The 15,562-nt window shown below is 36.1% G+C and overlaps 1 protein-coding gene across 5 annotated transcripts in view; it reads right to left on the minus strand.

Annotated features, from left to right (window-relative positions):
- The window catches only part of KLHL5 (kelch like family member 5), a 51,205-nt gene that overhangs the window by 6,737 nt on the left and 28,906 nt on the right, over window positions 1-15,562 (minus strand). For 4 of the 5 annotated variants that reach the window (XM_026795559.2, XM_005490506.4, XM_005490504.4 and 1 more), the window contains 4 exons: window positions 8,629-8,841; window positions 3,795-3,981; window positions 2,673-2,897; window positions 2,196-2,358 (listed from right to left, as the gene is read on the minus strand). In XM_026795559.2, coding sequence (XP_026651360.1) covers window positions 2,196-2,358; window positions 2,673-2,897; window positions 3,795-3,981; window positions 8,629-8,841 — 788 coding nt within the window. The remainder of the gene's footprint in view (window positions 1-2,195; window positions 2,359-2,672; window positions 2,898-3,794; window positions 3,982-8,628; window positions 8,842-15,562) is intronic. The other variant, XM_026795557.2, reaches the window with a different exon arrangement.

Below are 15,562 nucleotides of genomic sequence, written 5' to 3' on the forward strand. Positions count from 1 at the left end.
TTATTTGCAAGGGCTGACTGAAATGAATGAAAAAAAAATTGATTTAGGAGGACACAATCACAGAGGAACCTTTAAAATAAATCAAATAATCAAACTTCATAAAGAGCTTATGAACAGAATTTATAAGCACTCTAGGCATAGCAGCACACATGCCCAGCACTATTATTTGGAAAAGTAGGAACACAGAAGCCATTCTAAAAAGGAAGCAATGCATCAGAAGCAAAATCCAATGAGAAATCACTTCAAATTATTTCAAAGCCTAAGAATGGCTAGATAATCAAACAAACATTAGATACTGCAGATAAGGATAGTGTGAATTTACAACAGTTACCGTGAAGCACGATTCAAGATGTCCTCAGTTTGGGTAATACTACTGTTTGGTTTTTTAAATATACTGACCAAGGAACTTAAATACAATCATGTTGTAAATATGGTTGATCTAGTCCTTCTCAGTAACAATCTTAATAAGCTTTAAAAAAAATCCATGGAAGTTTCTTTGTTTAGTAGTACAGGTACTACTAAAACAGTAGTGGTACCTGTACTACAATATATTGTAAGATGATATATTCCTTACCTTAAACAGTACAACAATATATTTCTTATTGTAAAACAACATATGCCTTACCTTAAATAACATATTCCTTACCTTAAACAGTACAGTGTTTAAGGTAATGAATATATTGAAGGTTTCTGTAGAACTCTGCTGTAGTTCCATAAAGCTCATTACTAAAATCAATCCTTTATGTAACATAACATTTATGAAGCTCCCAACTTTACCCTCCCTCAAAGCATGGAGAGAGTTTTGATCATTTATGCAGTGATTTCACATTCTGGACACAGAGAAAGCCATATAAACTTCTCTATATGAAGGTTTTTCAGTTTCAATCACTGAAACTTAACCAAGTTACAAACAGACATTACAGGAAAGTGCAGAAGTTACTGTTCCTGCAGCTGAAATGCTGCATGTGTTTTAAAAAGGTCAGCTGTAGTGATATTTTGTTGTTGCCTCCATGAAGAGTCTAGGCAATGTTCTATAATAATAGGGAAATGTGAGGCTCTAATTCTGGTGCTTTTCATCATACCTGGGACCTACTGCTGAATAAGACCCAAGCAAGCTTAAGACCCAGCTTAGTTATCTGAGACTGCAGTTCCAAGGCAGTCAAGGCACTCTGCTTGCTGGTTGTTCAAGTTCATCCCTCCCTCCTGTAGGCAGTGAGCATTTCCACTCATTCTTGGACTTATTCCAGATCTCAGAGAAACCTTTGTAGGTGTCTTTCAGCAGTACTAATTTGCCAGTGACTAGGCTTCCAAAATTAAAAAAGTGTGAAAAAACTTTTTTTACCTGGCAGCATTTAAGTAGCTCAAGGGTGATGAACAGATAGCACATAAACAGGAAGCGAAAATTTGTGGACAATAGAGTGTAAATATTCTGCCATAACCACAATGCTACTCAGTAGCTTTTGTCTGCTGTGTCACCCTGGCAAAACATGGCTTGCACCTGTCTCTACTCCCAAAGCAGGGGCACTTCTTTAGTAAGAATTGCATCTCTGACTGAGTAAGTGCATACCAAGGTGAAATTCAGCTTAATTAAGGGTGAAGCAAGAGACTGAATTTGTTAATTTAGACTGAATTGCTAACTTAGCTTGGTTAATCATTGATTAGCCTTAGTATATTTAGTGCTAATGCAGTAAGTGCATTCATAATCAGCAGCTCCAAATCTGCATTTCTATAGCTTCAAAAAACCACACTGTTTGTGGATCTGTGATTGTTAAAGTATTGAATGCAACCAGAGTTACAGCACTGAACTGCTTATAAACAGAAATTAGGCCCAGCTGCACCCAGCCCCTCTGATCTCTGGGGACCAGCTGGAATGCAAGGGGGATTATTTTCTGCCAAATTTCATACTCTAATGCAGCAGGTTCTTGGTTTAAGAAAGATCTTGCCATACTGAAGCAAGTCCAGCTGACTGTCACTAGGTTGATGAGGGCCCCACTGTACTGGACACTCAGCTGTAATGCTGTGGAGAGGCTTGCGTGACCCAGCACAGTATCTCTTCTGTGAATGAAGAAACATGGCTCTTAATGCTACTAACTGGTATCTATCAAGAGAAATTATTCATAGTCATTTAAGATGGTCTTTTAATTACATTAAAATAATGAGATTTTAAATTTGAAAACAGAAACTCCTTCACATACTTTCCATTTAATATTGCTACACCAACAGTGCTCCTGGGAGTTGACATGCTAGCCACGAAGTTCCACTGACGAGCCTGTGGATCCCATCTTTCTACTGTATTCAGGTAGCTCCAGCCATCATGTCCTCCTACGGCATACATGGGGCCTTCCAATACAGCTACTCCTAAAATACAGATATGAAAACAATTAAGGGGAATAAAGATCAGACAATTAAGAGGAATAAATATCAGAATTTCTTAGTGGCAGTCCAGTGTGCACCACAAAACTGAAAAGAAAAAATAATTCTTTTGGTAGCTGATGCTACCAAATACAATCATCTTCAATATAATCTGAAGGAGAAAGGACATTGAATAAGCAGTTGGCATCTAAACAAAATTTCCACCTCCCCAAACTTTATTTCTGAATGCTTTTTTGACCAATCCTAAACCAGGTAACCTTTAAAAAATATGCAGTCAGGCTTTACAGAACTGTACATACCCAGACCATGACGATGAGTGGACATTGGTGGCATTACACTCCAAGTTTTTGATCTAGGGTTGTAGCACTCCACAGTATTCAATGTTTTCAGTCCATCTCTGCCACCAACAACAAACAATTTATCATCTAAGACTGCAACTCCAAACTGTAATCTTCGTCCATTCATGTTTGCTACTGGAGTCCACGTGTTGGTACGAAGTTCGTATTTTTCAATGCTTGTAGCTCCTGAATGACAATATATGCAAGTTACATACGGAAAAAGAACAAGCTCTGAAGCACTAGGGTAGTTTTTATTTTAGTAATATGCTGATTCCCACAAGACACCATGATATCCTGCAGCATATTCTTAAGTGTGTGTAGACAAATAGTCTTTTTTGACTTCCTAAGCAATTAACTGCACCATTACAAAGGACAACTTTCTTGGTGCTTTTCAAGACAAAAACCAGGTTTTGTAACTGCTTTGCAGAATCAAGCCTTTAGAAACAGAAATATTAGGAATATAAACCAACCATGTGGAATGCAATCACATATTGAAATCAACTGTTTTGTAATATTAGAGAAAAAAGCTGATGGTATCTGACATGAACTACCAAGAAATAGCTTTAAAACAACAAATTAAAGAAAATACTTTCTCTGCTCTCACTTTTCTAACTTATCAGATCCTTTCTAATTACCATTAAAAACGATGGAATTTTCTATTAAAAAAAATCCAAGTAGTTTTGACAGAACTATTTAACAATTGGTCTAAATATTTTTGTTGTTTTGGCTTTTTTTAAGCATGTTTAGGTCACCTTTGTGGCCTTTCAGACCTTTTCTTCCAAGTTACTGCCCCCTCAAGTAAATAAAGATTAGTTTGTATTCAATTAAACACTTCACTACTCAGTAATCAGCTATTCCTATGGTAATTTCAAATCAGAACTCTAGATTCCAGAATATTTACAGCAGTCTCAAAGATATACAGACGTTTTTAACCTAATAGACAGTATACACTTTAGATGTTTCCTGTTCTGTACTGCCAAATGCTTGAATTTTACATTTAACAGGTTGTAAAAAAATCTATCGAGCATTTCTTTTAAAAAGAACCAAAAGAGCTCATCAGCTATACATTACATAAGGCAATACCTTTTGTTGCATCCATTCCTCCAACTGCAAACAAAACGCCCACTGTAGATTTTCTAGGTTTGGTGCGAGGGCTTTGCAACATAGGTCGTCTCTCTGGCAACAGATGGTACTTCATTGCTTCCATAATGAGCTTTTGACATTCAATGTCATCCCTAAAGAGCGCATTGTTCTCCATGTCTGCCAAAAACTGTGAAAAAGAAAGAAAATCAAACAAGCTGTATTGCTACAAATGATAAAAACATGAAAAATAAAACCATGATTACCAAGATAATGTTTTATACAAACACTTTCACTGCCTGATTTAAAAATCTCTGTATTTTCAAAATGGTCATATAAAAAAAAAAAAAGGTAGGGTGAAAATAAATTTCTAATAAACAGAACATTCACATTTTGAGTGAAAACATCAAATAAATAAATATTTAAAGTGGAAGGCCATCTGATCTTAATGGATGATTTCAGCTTAATGGTCCAAAGGAAGGAAACAAAATCTCGAGTTCCAGTGCTGTGCAGGAATGTTCAAGAAAATGGAAACAGGCTTTGGGTATGTAAGTCAGTCCAACCTCATGGTTTTATTCCCAAATTCACCCAATGCAGAGGTCTGTAAAAGCCCTTTCAGCACATGCTGAATATTTTAATATATATTCTGTTTCTCACCCTGACAGTGACCAAGATCACAGTGTACCACTTAATAAAAGCCTTTGTTAAAATTTTTATATCAACCTTGCAAGCAAATTTGGCAACTTTAAAATCTTAAATATGAATTAAATAAAATTCAACAACAGAATAGTAAAGACTACTAACAGAAGTTTTTAAGTTCAAAGATTCTGGAGTGGTTTGTGAAATATTTTAGTGATTTGTCCATATTTATCTAACTGCAGGAAAAAATTGCATTGAAAGTCACATTCTACTTATTAGAAGTCTGTAAACTGGCATTTTTCTGAGCTGCACTACATGGCATGAATAACATAAAAAAAAAAAAAATGAAGTGGCCCACTGGGATTTGGACATTTGTCAGAAAAAGAGAGAGGGGAAAAAAGGCAGATCCCTCTGAAAAGCCAAAATCCAAACACTTTGTGAATATTAGACATGCAAGTCCACAAACCAGAACGAGATGTCTTTATTGAGCAGTTGACAGCCAAGCACTAACAGGTACAAAACTGCAGTGGTATCAGTCATCAGAAGTACTAAAGGGACTTGCTGTGAAACAGATGTGCACAATATGGTTATCTCTAATAAAGCTGCCTTAGGGCTGCAAAGTGGCAAACATGACAACCATGTTTCCAGAAGGGATACAAGTAAGTACAGATGGCTAAACCTGAACACCTCAGTATCAGGCAAAATTACACAAAATACGACAGAAAACATAACTATCACAGAAAGAAAAAAAACCTTCTCAAAGCCCTTCATCAGAGATTTTCAGAAAACAGATTTCTGCAGCATTTCTCTAAGTGGATAAAGTTCTCACTATTTAAAATAGCAAATCAAGTGCTTTCATGTAAATTAGCATAGGGAACTTAATCTCATTCTTTACTTTCACACCTTCAATTATTTCTTCTTTTGACCCAAAGGACTGCTTGTATCACTTCACAGGGATACTTTGTGATTATAAAATAATAAACTAAAAGCTGCCTTTTAACTGCCAGTGTGCAATGCTATAGAATTGCACATGGTTTAAAATATGTATAAAAAAGAAATCAATTAATTCCTATTGTCCTAAATCAGAGACTCTCAGAGCTGCATGCATGAAAAGTAAGGCTTGAATACAACATGACCAATTCAGACTTTCAGTATATTTTTCTGATGGACAAGGAGCACATAGTATTTAAAGCAACACGATGTGTGAATGTGAGTTCAGCAACACAAGATGCAACCTACATTTTCTACAGTTTCTAACCCACTCAACCTATAAACAATTTCTCACAGCATAGAGTCAGACTCTGAAAGCAACTTGATTTCAGTCCTTGTACTGAAAGCATTTCTAACAGCATTTACAAATCACATGTTAGCATGAAATCATAGTAACTGCAAATCTGATAAGGAGAAGGGTAGTGCAGACACTCCAGCACTAGCAATTTCTGTCCAAAAGCAATCTGAGCCATCTTGTAATTCAGAAATTTCTAATTTTTTAATCTTTTTCATTATTTATCAGAGATGCAATATTTGCCACCTTACAGCTAAAGAGGCAGACAAATATTCATCTTTAGGAAAAATAAATGTACAAATATTTAGGACAGTGCTAGCACTAACCAGAGATGCCTACAAAGGATGCATAAAACCAATCAATAAAACTAACAAATGCTTACAATTTTTTTGCTTCCAGTGTTACAGTTTCACAGTATTTCCTGAAGATTTTTTTAAAGTGTATCTACATCTCTTCTTGCAATGGTTTTGGTTTCAGCAAGATGTTCAATTTTCTAATTTAATTTCTTTCCAATACCTTTAACTCATCAACCATAAATCTAGAAAGCTTTTAATTATGCTATATTTGCTGTCAGATAGCCTAATGTCACATCATCATAAAGAAAAACTTGATTCTGAAAACATTAAGACTGTTTTAGGCACTTCAAGTAAGTTTACTTACCTACTAAATATTTCCATATTAAAATCATAGCTCTAACACTTTAATGTGCTAAAGAAAGTAATAAATAAAAAAGTAACAGAAAAATATTGTTTTAGAAATATAAGTATATATTTGGAGATGAGATTAAAAATTAAAGATAAAATAATAAGTAAAATATAATTTTGCTTCTGTATTTCCTCTTGCTATTTTCCTAATCAGCTACTGAATGGATGTATTTTGATTTCAGTACATATTTCTGGGATAAATTCTGTACTTTCAGTTCCTAAAGATGTTTCAATTACAGACAATTAAGTAAAAGGAATACAGGAGGGGTTACTTAGTTATCAATTAATTAGATGTTCAACGATTTTCTCCTCATCAATTGCCTTACTCTGAATTATGTTTCTAGAAAAAATGAATTACAAAGCCAAGGCCACAACGGAGAAAATCCTGCTTTTGAATATATAATAATCAGTATGGAAATAAATACTAAAATGCTTGGTAGAGAATCTTACTATCCAGCAAGAGGACATCAGATTAGAAGAAATACACAGAGTGTAGTGCATGTGATTTATCACTATGAATTAATTGAACTCATTTTTTCTTCTTATAATGAATTTTACTTATTATTTGGATTCCATAAAAATCCTATTTTCTTCATTTAAGACAGAATTCTCACTAAGCAAACTGAAAATCATAAAGCAAAATCCTTTGACTATATAGTAAATACTAAATATTACTAAAGAAGGTCCAGCAAGGAAAAATAAGAAAGGAAAAAACAAATAAAAATAATCAAACCTAGTTTACAAACCTGCTGTCAGGAAGTGAATCACAGAATTTTGAAATAAGAGTTGGAAGGGACCCACAAAGATCATGACCTCCAATTCCCAGCGCCCCACAGGACATCCCCAAGGACCACCATGTGCCTGAGAGCATTGTCCAAACACTTCTGGAACTCTGTCAGGCTCGGTGCTGTGACCGCTGCCCTGGGGAGCCTGTTCAGTGCCCAGCCACCCTCTGGGTGAAGAACCTTTTCCTGATATGCAACCTAAATTTGCTCTGATACAACTTCACACCATTCCCTCAGGTCCTGTCCCTGGGCACCACAGAGAAGAGATCAGTGTCTGCCCCTCCTCTTCCTCCTCCCCTCCCAAGGGAATTGTAACTGCACCAAGGTGTCCCCTCAGTGTCCTTTTCTCCAGGCTGAACAGAACAAGTGACTTCAGCCACTCCTTATGCTTGAGGGCTTCCCCTCAAGGCCCTTCACCATCTTTGTTGCCCTCCTTTAGACACTTTTCTAACAGTTTTAGATCCTTTTTATATTGTGGTGCCCAAACTGCACTCAATATTCAAGATGAGGCTGCACCAGCCCAGAGCAGAGCAGGACAATCCCCTCCCTTGCCTGGCTGGCCATGCTGTGCCTGATGCCCCCCAGGACAGGGTTGTCCCTCCTGGCTCCCAGGGCACTGCTGGCTCATGTTCAACTTTCTGTTTAGCAGGACGCCCAGATCCCTTTCCATGGCACTGCTGTCCAGCATCTCATTCCCCAGTCTGTCTGTACATCTAGGGTTGCCCCATGCAATTTGCAGAGTCTGGCACTTTCCCTTGTTAAACTTTGTACAGTTGGTGACTGCCCAGTCATCTGATCTGCAGAGGTCTCTGCAGGGCCTCCCTGCCTTTGAGGGAATCAGTCTGAGACTAACAAGAGTAGCCATTCCTAGGGGAGTAGCAAAACTGTAATTCCCAACTATTTAAACAAACTGAGCCCAAAGCTTCCCTCTACATTTTCTGTTAATCTTCTCCAAGAAGGAGAAAAAGTATTGACTGGGAAGAACAAGAAGTATGCAGTGATGGCCTATCAAGAGTTAACAGAAGAAAAATCACTCCAAACAATTAATTCAAATTGCATTTCCTAGCTATTTCTACACGGAGGAAATGTAATGAGCCAAATAAACCATGCAAGTTCCATATAGAAGAAATTTAAAAAGGACACGGCCTCTAGTGACTAAGATAGCTTTGATAAGCACTTTTATAGGCAAAAAAAGCAACTTTTTCTGGAAGCTCCCTCCCTTTTTGTGTCCTAGAATCAGAATATGCTGCAGTTTACAGAGACACAAACTATCATGCCTGTACAAGATGTTAAGTTCTTACATGCAGCTCTAAGAATCCAGATCACTATAAATTTTATGATTTGTCGCTATCAGTATAATTATACTGTAGACATTATGCCCATTGTAACCATGGTATAAACTAGAAAGGAACTGAACAATTTACTTGTGGAGCAAGCAGAGGCAGTCTAATGTAAGCCAGGAGTTTACTGAGATCTTTCCTTCTCTGTTCCAAATCGTGTCGAACCCATGTGAGTAGTGCATTCAGAATTGTTTCTTCATTAGGAATGTTCATGTCATCACTTGCTAAAAGCTTAGCAATTTCAGTGGCTGGCAATAACAGAAATTCCTGATTTCTAATTACTTCCATGAAGTTTTCCTGAAAAAGAAAAGTATTTTAATAGAGGCAACATCATACTTTGAAGACATTTTATGGAACACCTGCTGTATCCTCCCCTCTTTTTCCTCCCTTCACGCCATCTCTCAGTCGTCCCACTGGAGTACTGACTTGGGAAGAAGACCAAAAAAAAAGTTTGAGCACTGAATTATTTTCATCCCTGATCATTTCCCCAACTCAGTCATTTAGTCCCACAGACAGATGTGCTGAAACAACTGAGGGAAGTGTACAGAGACAGACAGAAATAAGCCATAGGTTGTGGGTGTTAATATCTTGGCACTGCAAAGTGAAGAAATGCTTTCTGAAATTCAGTTAAAAAGATGCAGTTTGTTCATGTTGTCAAGCAAAGAGCACAACATGCTACAACAACTGGGCACATGTAACTGTTTTCATTACTGCTAGATGAAAATGTGGCAGTAAGTTTTCAGAGAAAATAAACAACACTAACAATTTTATTGTTGATTTAAAATGGATTATTTTAAGTTTATTTTGCTATTTCATAGGTTTTATACAATTGATCTGATTTGACTGGGGAGCAAAACATACAAAGAATCCACAATATTACACATGCCTTGCTACACTAACAATATTTATTCTGATAGGATTCAATCTTCTACCTTTCATCCTTTCATTTTCAGCAACAAATCCTTACTTCAAAACAAGAAATTCATAATATGAAACACATCCTATGCTGATATCTGATTACTTCATAATATGAGGATTTGCAGCATATTCTGTGAGGATTCTGATCAGTTTAGGCTGGAATAGCAGAAGTATGTAGAAACACAATCAGCATCATGAACATACAATCAGCACCATTACAGTGAAAAACATGGATGTAACAGAAAAGGCTGATAGTATTTCTATCCCCTCTCCCCATATACTTTGACAAGGCAGCAAAGCAAAGCAAGCAAAAGCAGAAAAGTAAAATCACAACATATTCTTTTATTTTGGTAGCTCAAACTGCAGCTAAATTCACACTCAAAACCTAGAGTAGCTTCATAATGATAACAAAGTTACAATCAATTTATTAAATGCACTGTGGATTGCTAGATAGGCAGCTAATGGGGTGCTGGTTTTGGTCTGCCATCACATGCACCTCCAAAACACCTGGAGAACAAAATGTGTGAAATCCACAAACATGGAAGTCTAAGCGGCCCTTGTTTAATGATTAAAAAAAAAAATTGCATGCTAATAAAAAACCCCTGTAGAGTAGAAGCACATATTGGAAATATAAAAGCATTTTTAGGTTAAAAAAGAGGAGAAATTTACAAGAAGAAGCAAGAGATGCACTGCAAAACAGGTCTGAATTTAGTATTTAAAATGGCAACAAAAACAATAGTACCGTTTGGCATTATATATGCAATGGGCATCATGACAACAAAGCAAAAAAGTTAATACTTCTTTTTTATTGCTTGGCCTAATGCTTTCAAAGCTATACCTCAGTACTCCAAAGATACTGACTAAACAAAAAGCTTAGCTAAGAGAAAAAAACGAATTAGGTGTAAATAGTCCATCTGACATGAAATTCAGATGTACATAAAACCACTACAAGATTTATAAGGGGAAAGATCAAAGTTACTTCACTCCATGGGTAATTCTGGAAATCAGGAAAATAACTCAAAATCTTGTAGGTGTGCATAACTCTACTTGTGGATAGAATTTGGAAAGACAACTTTCAAAATATTTAATATCTGAAAAGCTTTGGTACAACAAAGATCCAATTGTCTACACAAAAAAGTACTTCCAAGTGAGAGCTATAGTAGATTAGAAGGGAGATAGAGTTGTCTTTTCCTCTTTAATTCATTTAACTATTTGTTTTACAAAATAAAAGTAAAATTGAACAAATATATGAATTAAAATCAGTGAAAGGAACTGTACCACTATTCAGAAGCACTACACATGCATTGCTATTTATTTTACTCTGATATTAAATGCGTGGCAGTAAAGTTGAATCTGAGAAGTGATCAAAATTATTTCCACAGTTCAAACACACAGTTCACAGGAATTCATATTCCACTGAGTTCATTTGTTTTCACTGGCTGCTTTTTTTTGGTTCTTTTTCCTAGAGAGTATGCAAGCTGGAGCTGTGCTTTTAGTTTTGCTGAATGAACAGGCAGTGAGCTCTGACATAGAGAAACACCAGCACTTACTACCTTAAACTTTCCAAATTGTCTATCCAGATCTCAGGAAGAGGAAGGGGAAAGCACTTGCATGAAAAGTTCTTTTGTCTCTGAAGGCAACAACAAGCTGACCTTGCATAAGTCAATCAGGGATCCTCTTTGGAAAGCTTTTTTCCAACTGGATTTCATCACTTCAACAGCTGTTATGTGTAAAAAGCCTGATTTTCTTTCTTGTTGCTTGCAGACCATTGCTTTCTGATGGGAACAAGTTCAGTTTCCTCTTGCTCCCATTCTATTTTTAAAGCAGAGACTCCTTTTGAGCAGAGTATCAAAGCATTCCACTGGGAATACAGGCACTCTTTGTCCTATGTCTGTTTTTTTTTATAACCAGAATCTGAAAATTCCTCTTCCTTTACAGACAGAGATTCTGAAGACAAAAAGAAGGAGCCAGTGTATCTCCTAGCATTCTTAACCTCCTCATTAGCCTTTTCTTTCCTTCTTCTTATGGGAACTCTCTGTGGAAGAATAGGATATTTCAGAGAACAAATGATCTGCAGTTTCAATCCCTTTCTTTCTGATCCTGAAAGTAAAGGGAATTTCCCAACCCCAAAATTAGCTCCTCAAAGGGCTTGGAAACTTTATCAAATAAGTAGCCAGAGGCTTATGTATTAACCAAGACAGGGACATGCAGTCCCTATGCTCAATGCTGGGTACTGCTCATTCACATCACCTCAAATTCATTCTTCAGCATCTGCAGAGTGATTAATGCTGATACTCTTAACCACAGATCTGTCTCGGACCTGGTACAGAACAAAAAACATTAGGAGCACATAAAAATAAGATGCCATGATGTGTATCTCTAAATGATACTTAATCCCTACAGTGGGATGCAGTCAGGGGGTTAGTCTCCCTGCACACTGTGTCAGAAGGATGAAAACCTTGGAGAGCATCAGACACCTGCAGCTTGAGAGGGACTGAGGCTGCCCAACAGGCAGCTCAACCACAGGGCTCTGCTTAAACTCTGAACTTGGGAAACCAAAACACAAGAGGTGTTTGACTCACAGCATCTGAAGGAGAGCAATCAGGAAATGTTATTTTGTCTGCTGACTGCTTCAGTCCACTGGTCAACTAAGTATGAATTCACTAAGAACTGTGCTAATTGACTTCCTGGTAAACTATTAATAGTCAAACAGCTGTCAGATATCACCTTCTTTACTTTTACTCAGATTTGACTGATGTATTAAACAATCAACCAATCAAATACTTGCACTGTGTGCAGGGGCAGTACAGATATTTTATCTTGACTCCTTGTTGCACTGTTTCTGGATTCCCAAACAGGCTGAGCAGCATGCAGCGACCTTTTCACTCTTCATGAGGCAGTACTGATCTATGGTGCTACGCAGGACTGAGGGAACTTGAAAGACAAAGATATCTTGGGTTTTCACAGGTGAAAAGGAAGTGAATGAGTATTTTACAAGTAGGAGTATTTTCCTCAGTTGATTGCTGAGCAGGACTGCAATTTCAGGTGCAAGAAAGTAAAATCCTTGTTTTGGCACTATCACAAACTTTATGGCCCTTTATGGACAGAAAGCATTTACATTTCTCTTCTCTTCATACTCCCCACTAACAAAAGAAAAACCTATCCTGACTGTTGCAAGAAAAAAAGGACAAATTATCCCTCTTTAATTCTTTCTTCCAAATCATAACTCAACGATTTTGTGTTTCCAAACTACTGCCTTACAGGAGAAAGCAAGTCTAAGCGTGCCACACCTTTTCTTCTGCAAAACTACCTAGGTTTCTCTGCTTGGACCCAATCTATTATTCTGTTCTTTTGAGTTTTTCTTTTTATACATCCACTTGTTTGCTCAGAAATCACACAAATTCCAAAACTAACTTTATTTGAATCTTGTAATACTATCACTGCTTACATACCTTCTGAAGACTTCTGATGAAAATCAAAATGACTTTTCACTCTGCTTTAAGCATGCATAGCTGATCAACAATGATTAGACAGGGACTAACTCAGGCACCATCACACAAAGTTTTGAATGTCTACTCTTTCTCTTTTAGTTGTAAATCAGAAAGTTAAAATCTGGCTACTGAAGAAGCTACTGACGCTTACCTAAGAATAACTCACTAGTCACTACAGATATTTCAGGTTCTGGAAATAACACAGGCTAGCTTTTCCTCATCTCAAAGTATTAACTTCCCTTTTGCTTACTTTTTGTGGAAAAGGATCTACTGGTTTTCATTCAAGGTACACTATCAACTGTTTCATATCAAAAAGGGGCATTTGTTCTGATTTGAAGACAGCAATAAAAATGTGCAGAATTTTTTTTTTTGCACAAAATGCCATTAAAAATTCATTAAAGCAAGCAGATACAATATTGGCCAGTCCAATAAAATTCCTAAATTTATAACTGTATGTCCCAAATACAATATATAAACCACAGCAAAACAGGGTAACCTCTGCTCAAAACATATCTTTACTCAGATACATTTCATGATTCTATCAACTCTGTTTTAGAACTGTGATGTGTAAAAATCAGAGTTGCTCTTTATACAGCATTAAATCCACTACAAATTGCTTCAGTTCTTGTTTCACTTCATGTATACTGAAGATTTTTCAAGCTTAAGTTATTTTTCAAGCTTAATGCCAATAATTGACCGGTTTTGATAAACCGTTCCCTTCTGTCAAAACAATTTATAAACTGTCAACACAGCAAGCAATAAAGTAATGCAATACTTCAGTCCTTTTAGCATAATATATATCTGCAATATGAAGAAATGCAACATTAAAATCCTTCTTTGGTTTTTTTTTTAATCACTGATGCACTGATGCTTTCCAATGACTAATGTACTTTACTCAGACAGAAGAACCCCATTAACAAAGGCAGACCTAATGGGATAACTCACTGTTTCATCCTCCAGTTTAAACAAATGCTCATTTCACCTGAATTTCAAACTTCATGTAAAAAGGTACATTAATGAAGCAGGTAAGATGATTACAAACTCATTACATGTGTAACAAAAAGCTTCAAAGCAGAGAAGTTGTTTTACTTGTAAAAATATTAAATGGCAATCAGGGTTTCTTTTCTGTCAAAGAAACATTCATAGAAAATAACGAGTAAATTAAAATTAAAGTATTTTATACTATTCAGTAACTTCTACTACAAGTATTTTAAAAGAACCAGAACTATAAACTGTACTCAATATAGTCCCACACTGTTCTATGCAGCCCAATGCAGCATAAAAATAATTCCCTGTTTTAAGAAAGAGAATTTTGCCAGCTACTACAGGTGTACTTAACCCTTACATTCTAATACTTCTTAGTGGAAAGAGCATCAAGTACCTAGCACTTACTAGTGTTGAACATTTTATTTTTTCAAACAGCTTTTAAACAAATGAAATTACTTGGGGATTTATTTTAATTGAAGATTCAATTGGACTAGACATTTCTATGCAGTTTCCATAGCAACATTCATTTCAAAATAAAGAAGCTTCTTCTCTATTACTCATTATTACTAAAATTCAATTTAATGTCTCTGTTGGAACTAAACAACATTAAAAGAGGCCTTGGGAAAAATTCATCTAGCACAACTAATTAGTTTTGAAAATGGCATTTTAAAATCCACCTAATTTGAATTTCATTCACATCAAAGCCTTAAAAGCAACAATTTTGCCACCGAAGTAAACAACAGCCAAAAGGCACATAACTATTTTCCTCTGGTCTGAACAAAAGATAGGTGCTGCAGAAGAATGGCTTTTAGAAAGCTCACAGCTCTATTTTCCCTAAGTCATGAATTGCCAGTCAGAATACTAAGACTGGAATGCCAACATTCCCCTTTAAGGATGCATTAGTCTAATATCTCTTACTATTCTGATTTTGGCAGTTCACTTAAAAAGGACATGACAATTGCCCAGACCAAAATACATACTTATTCTGAAAAAGAACAAGTAGATCAGAAGAGAGAGTTTCTCTTTTCACATATTTTTTCTATCACTGGTCTCACTCATCATAAATTCCAATACTCCTCAAAGGCATAAGCCACATTTACTTTACTGTTTCAATGCACATTATACCTAACAGCAGACTCCTTATTTTTGTTTTGGCAATAATGAAGACCGAGAATAGAAACATGTAAGTTACAATCTGCACCTTATTTATTGATCTGCCTCAGTAAATCTGTGTGTCCATGATATTAAATATCTGAGAGATCCATTCATTGCAGAGGAACATTGTCTTGTATATGGAAAAAAAAAGCTATTTTAAACTGTTATACATAGTAAGCTAAATAATTTTAAGCCAATAAGTAAATTTTTTTAAAATGGTTATAAACCAGCAAAACCTAAGGCAGCAAGAGGAAGAGCCATGGATTTCTAATACTAATTACAAGACATAAATTACAACTCTTGGATCTTAGCCAATAACTTAATGGCAAGGTAATGCCAAGACACACAAGCAAATTAAGTACTATCCTTATTCCCACATCTCTTATGCAGTATCTACATGCCCTCATTCAAATCCCAAGTGCTTATTTAGGCAAAATTTCACCAACAAGTGAGCAAAATGCCTCACA

Source organism: Zonotrichia albicollis, chromosome 5 (assembly GCF_047830755.1).
Source record: "Zonotrichia albicollis isolate bZonAlb1 chromosome 5, bZonAlb1.hap1, whole genome shotgun sequence".
NCBI classification, from domain to species: domain Eukaryota; kingdom Metazoa; phylum Chordata; class Aves; order Passeriformes; family Passerellidae; genus Zonotrichia; species Zonotrichia albicollis.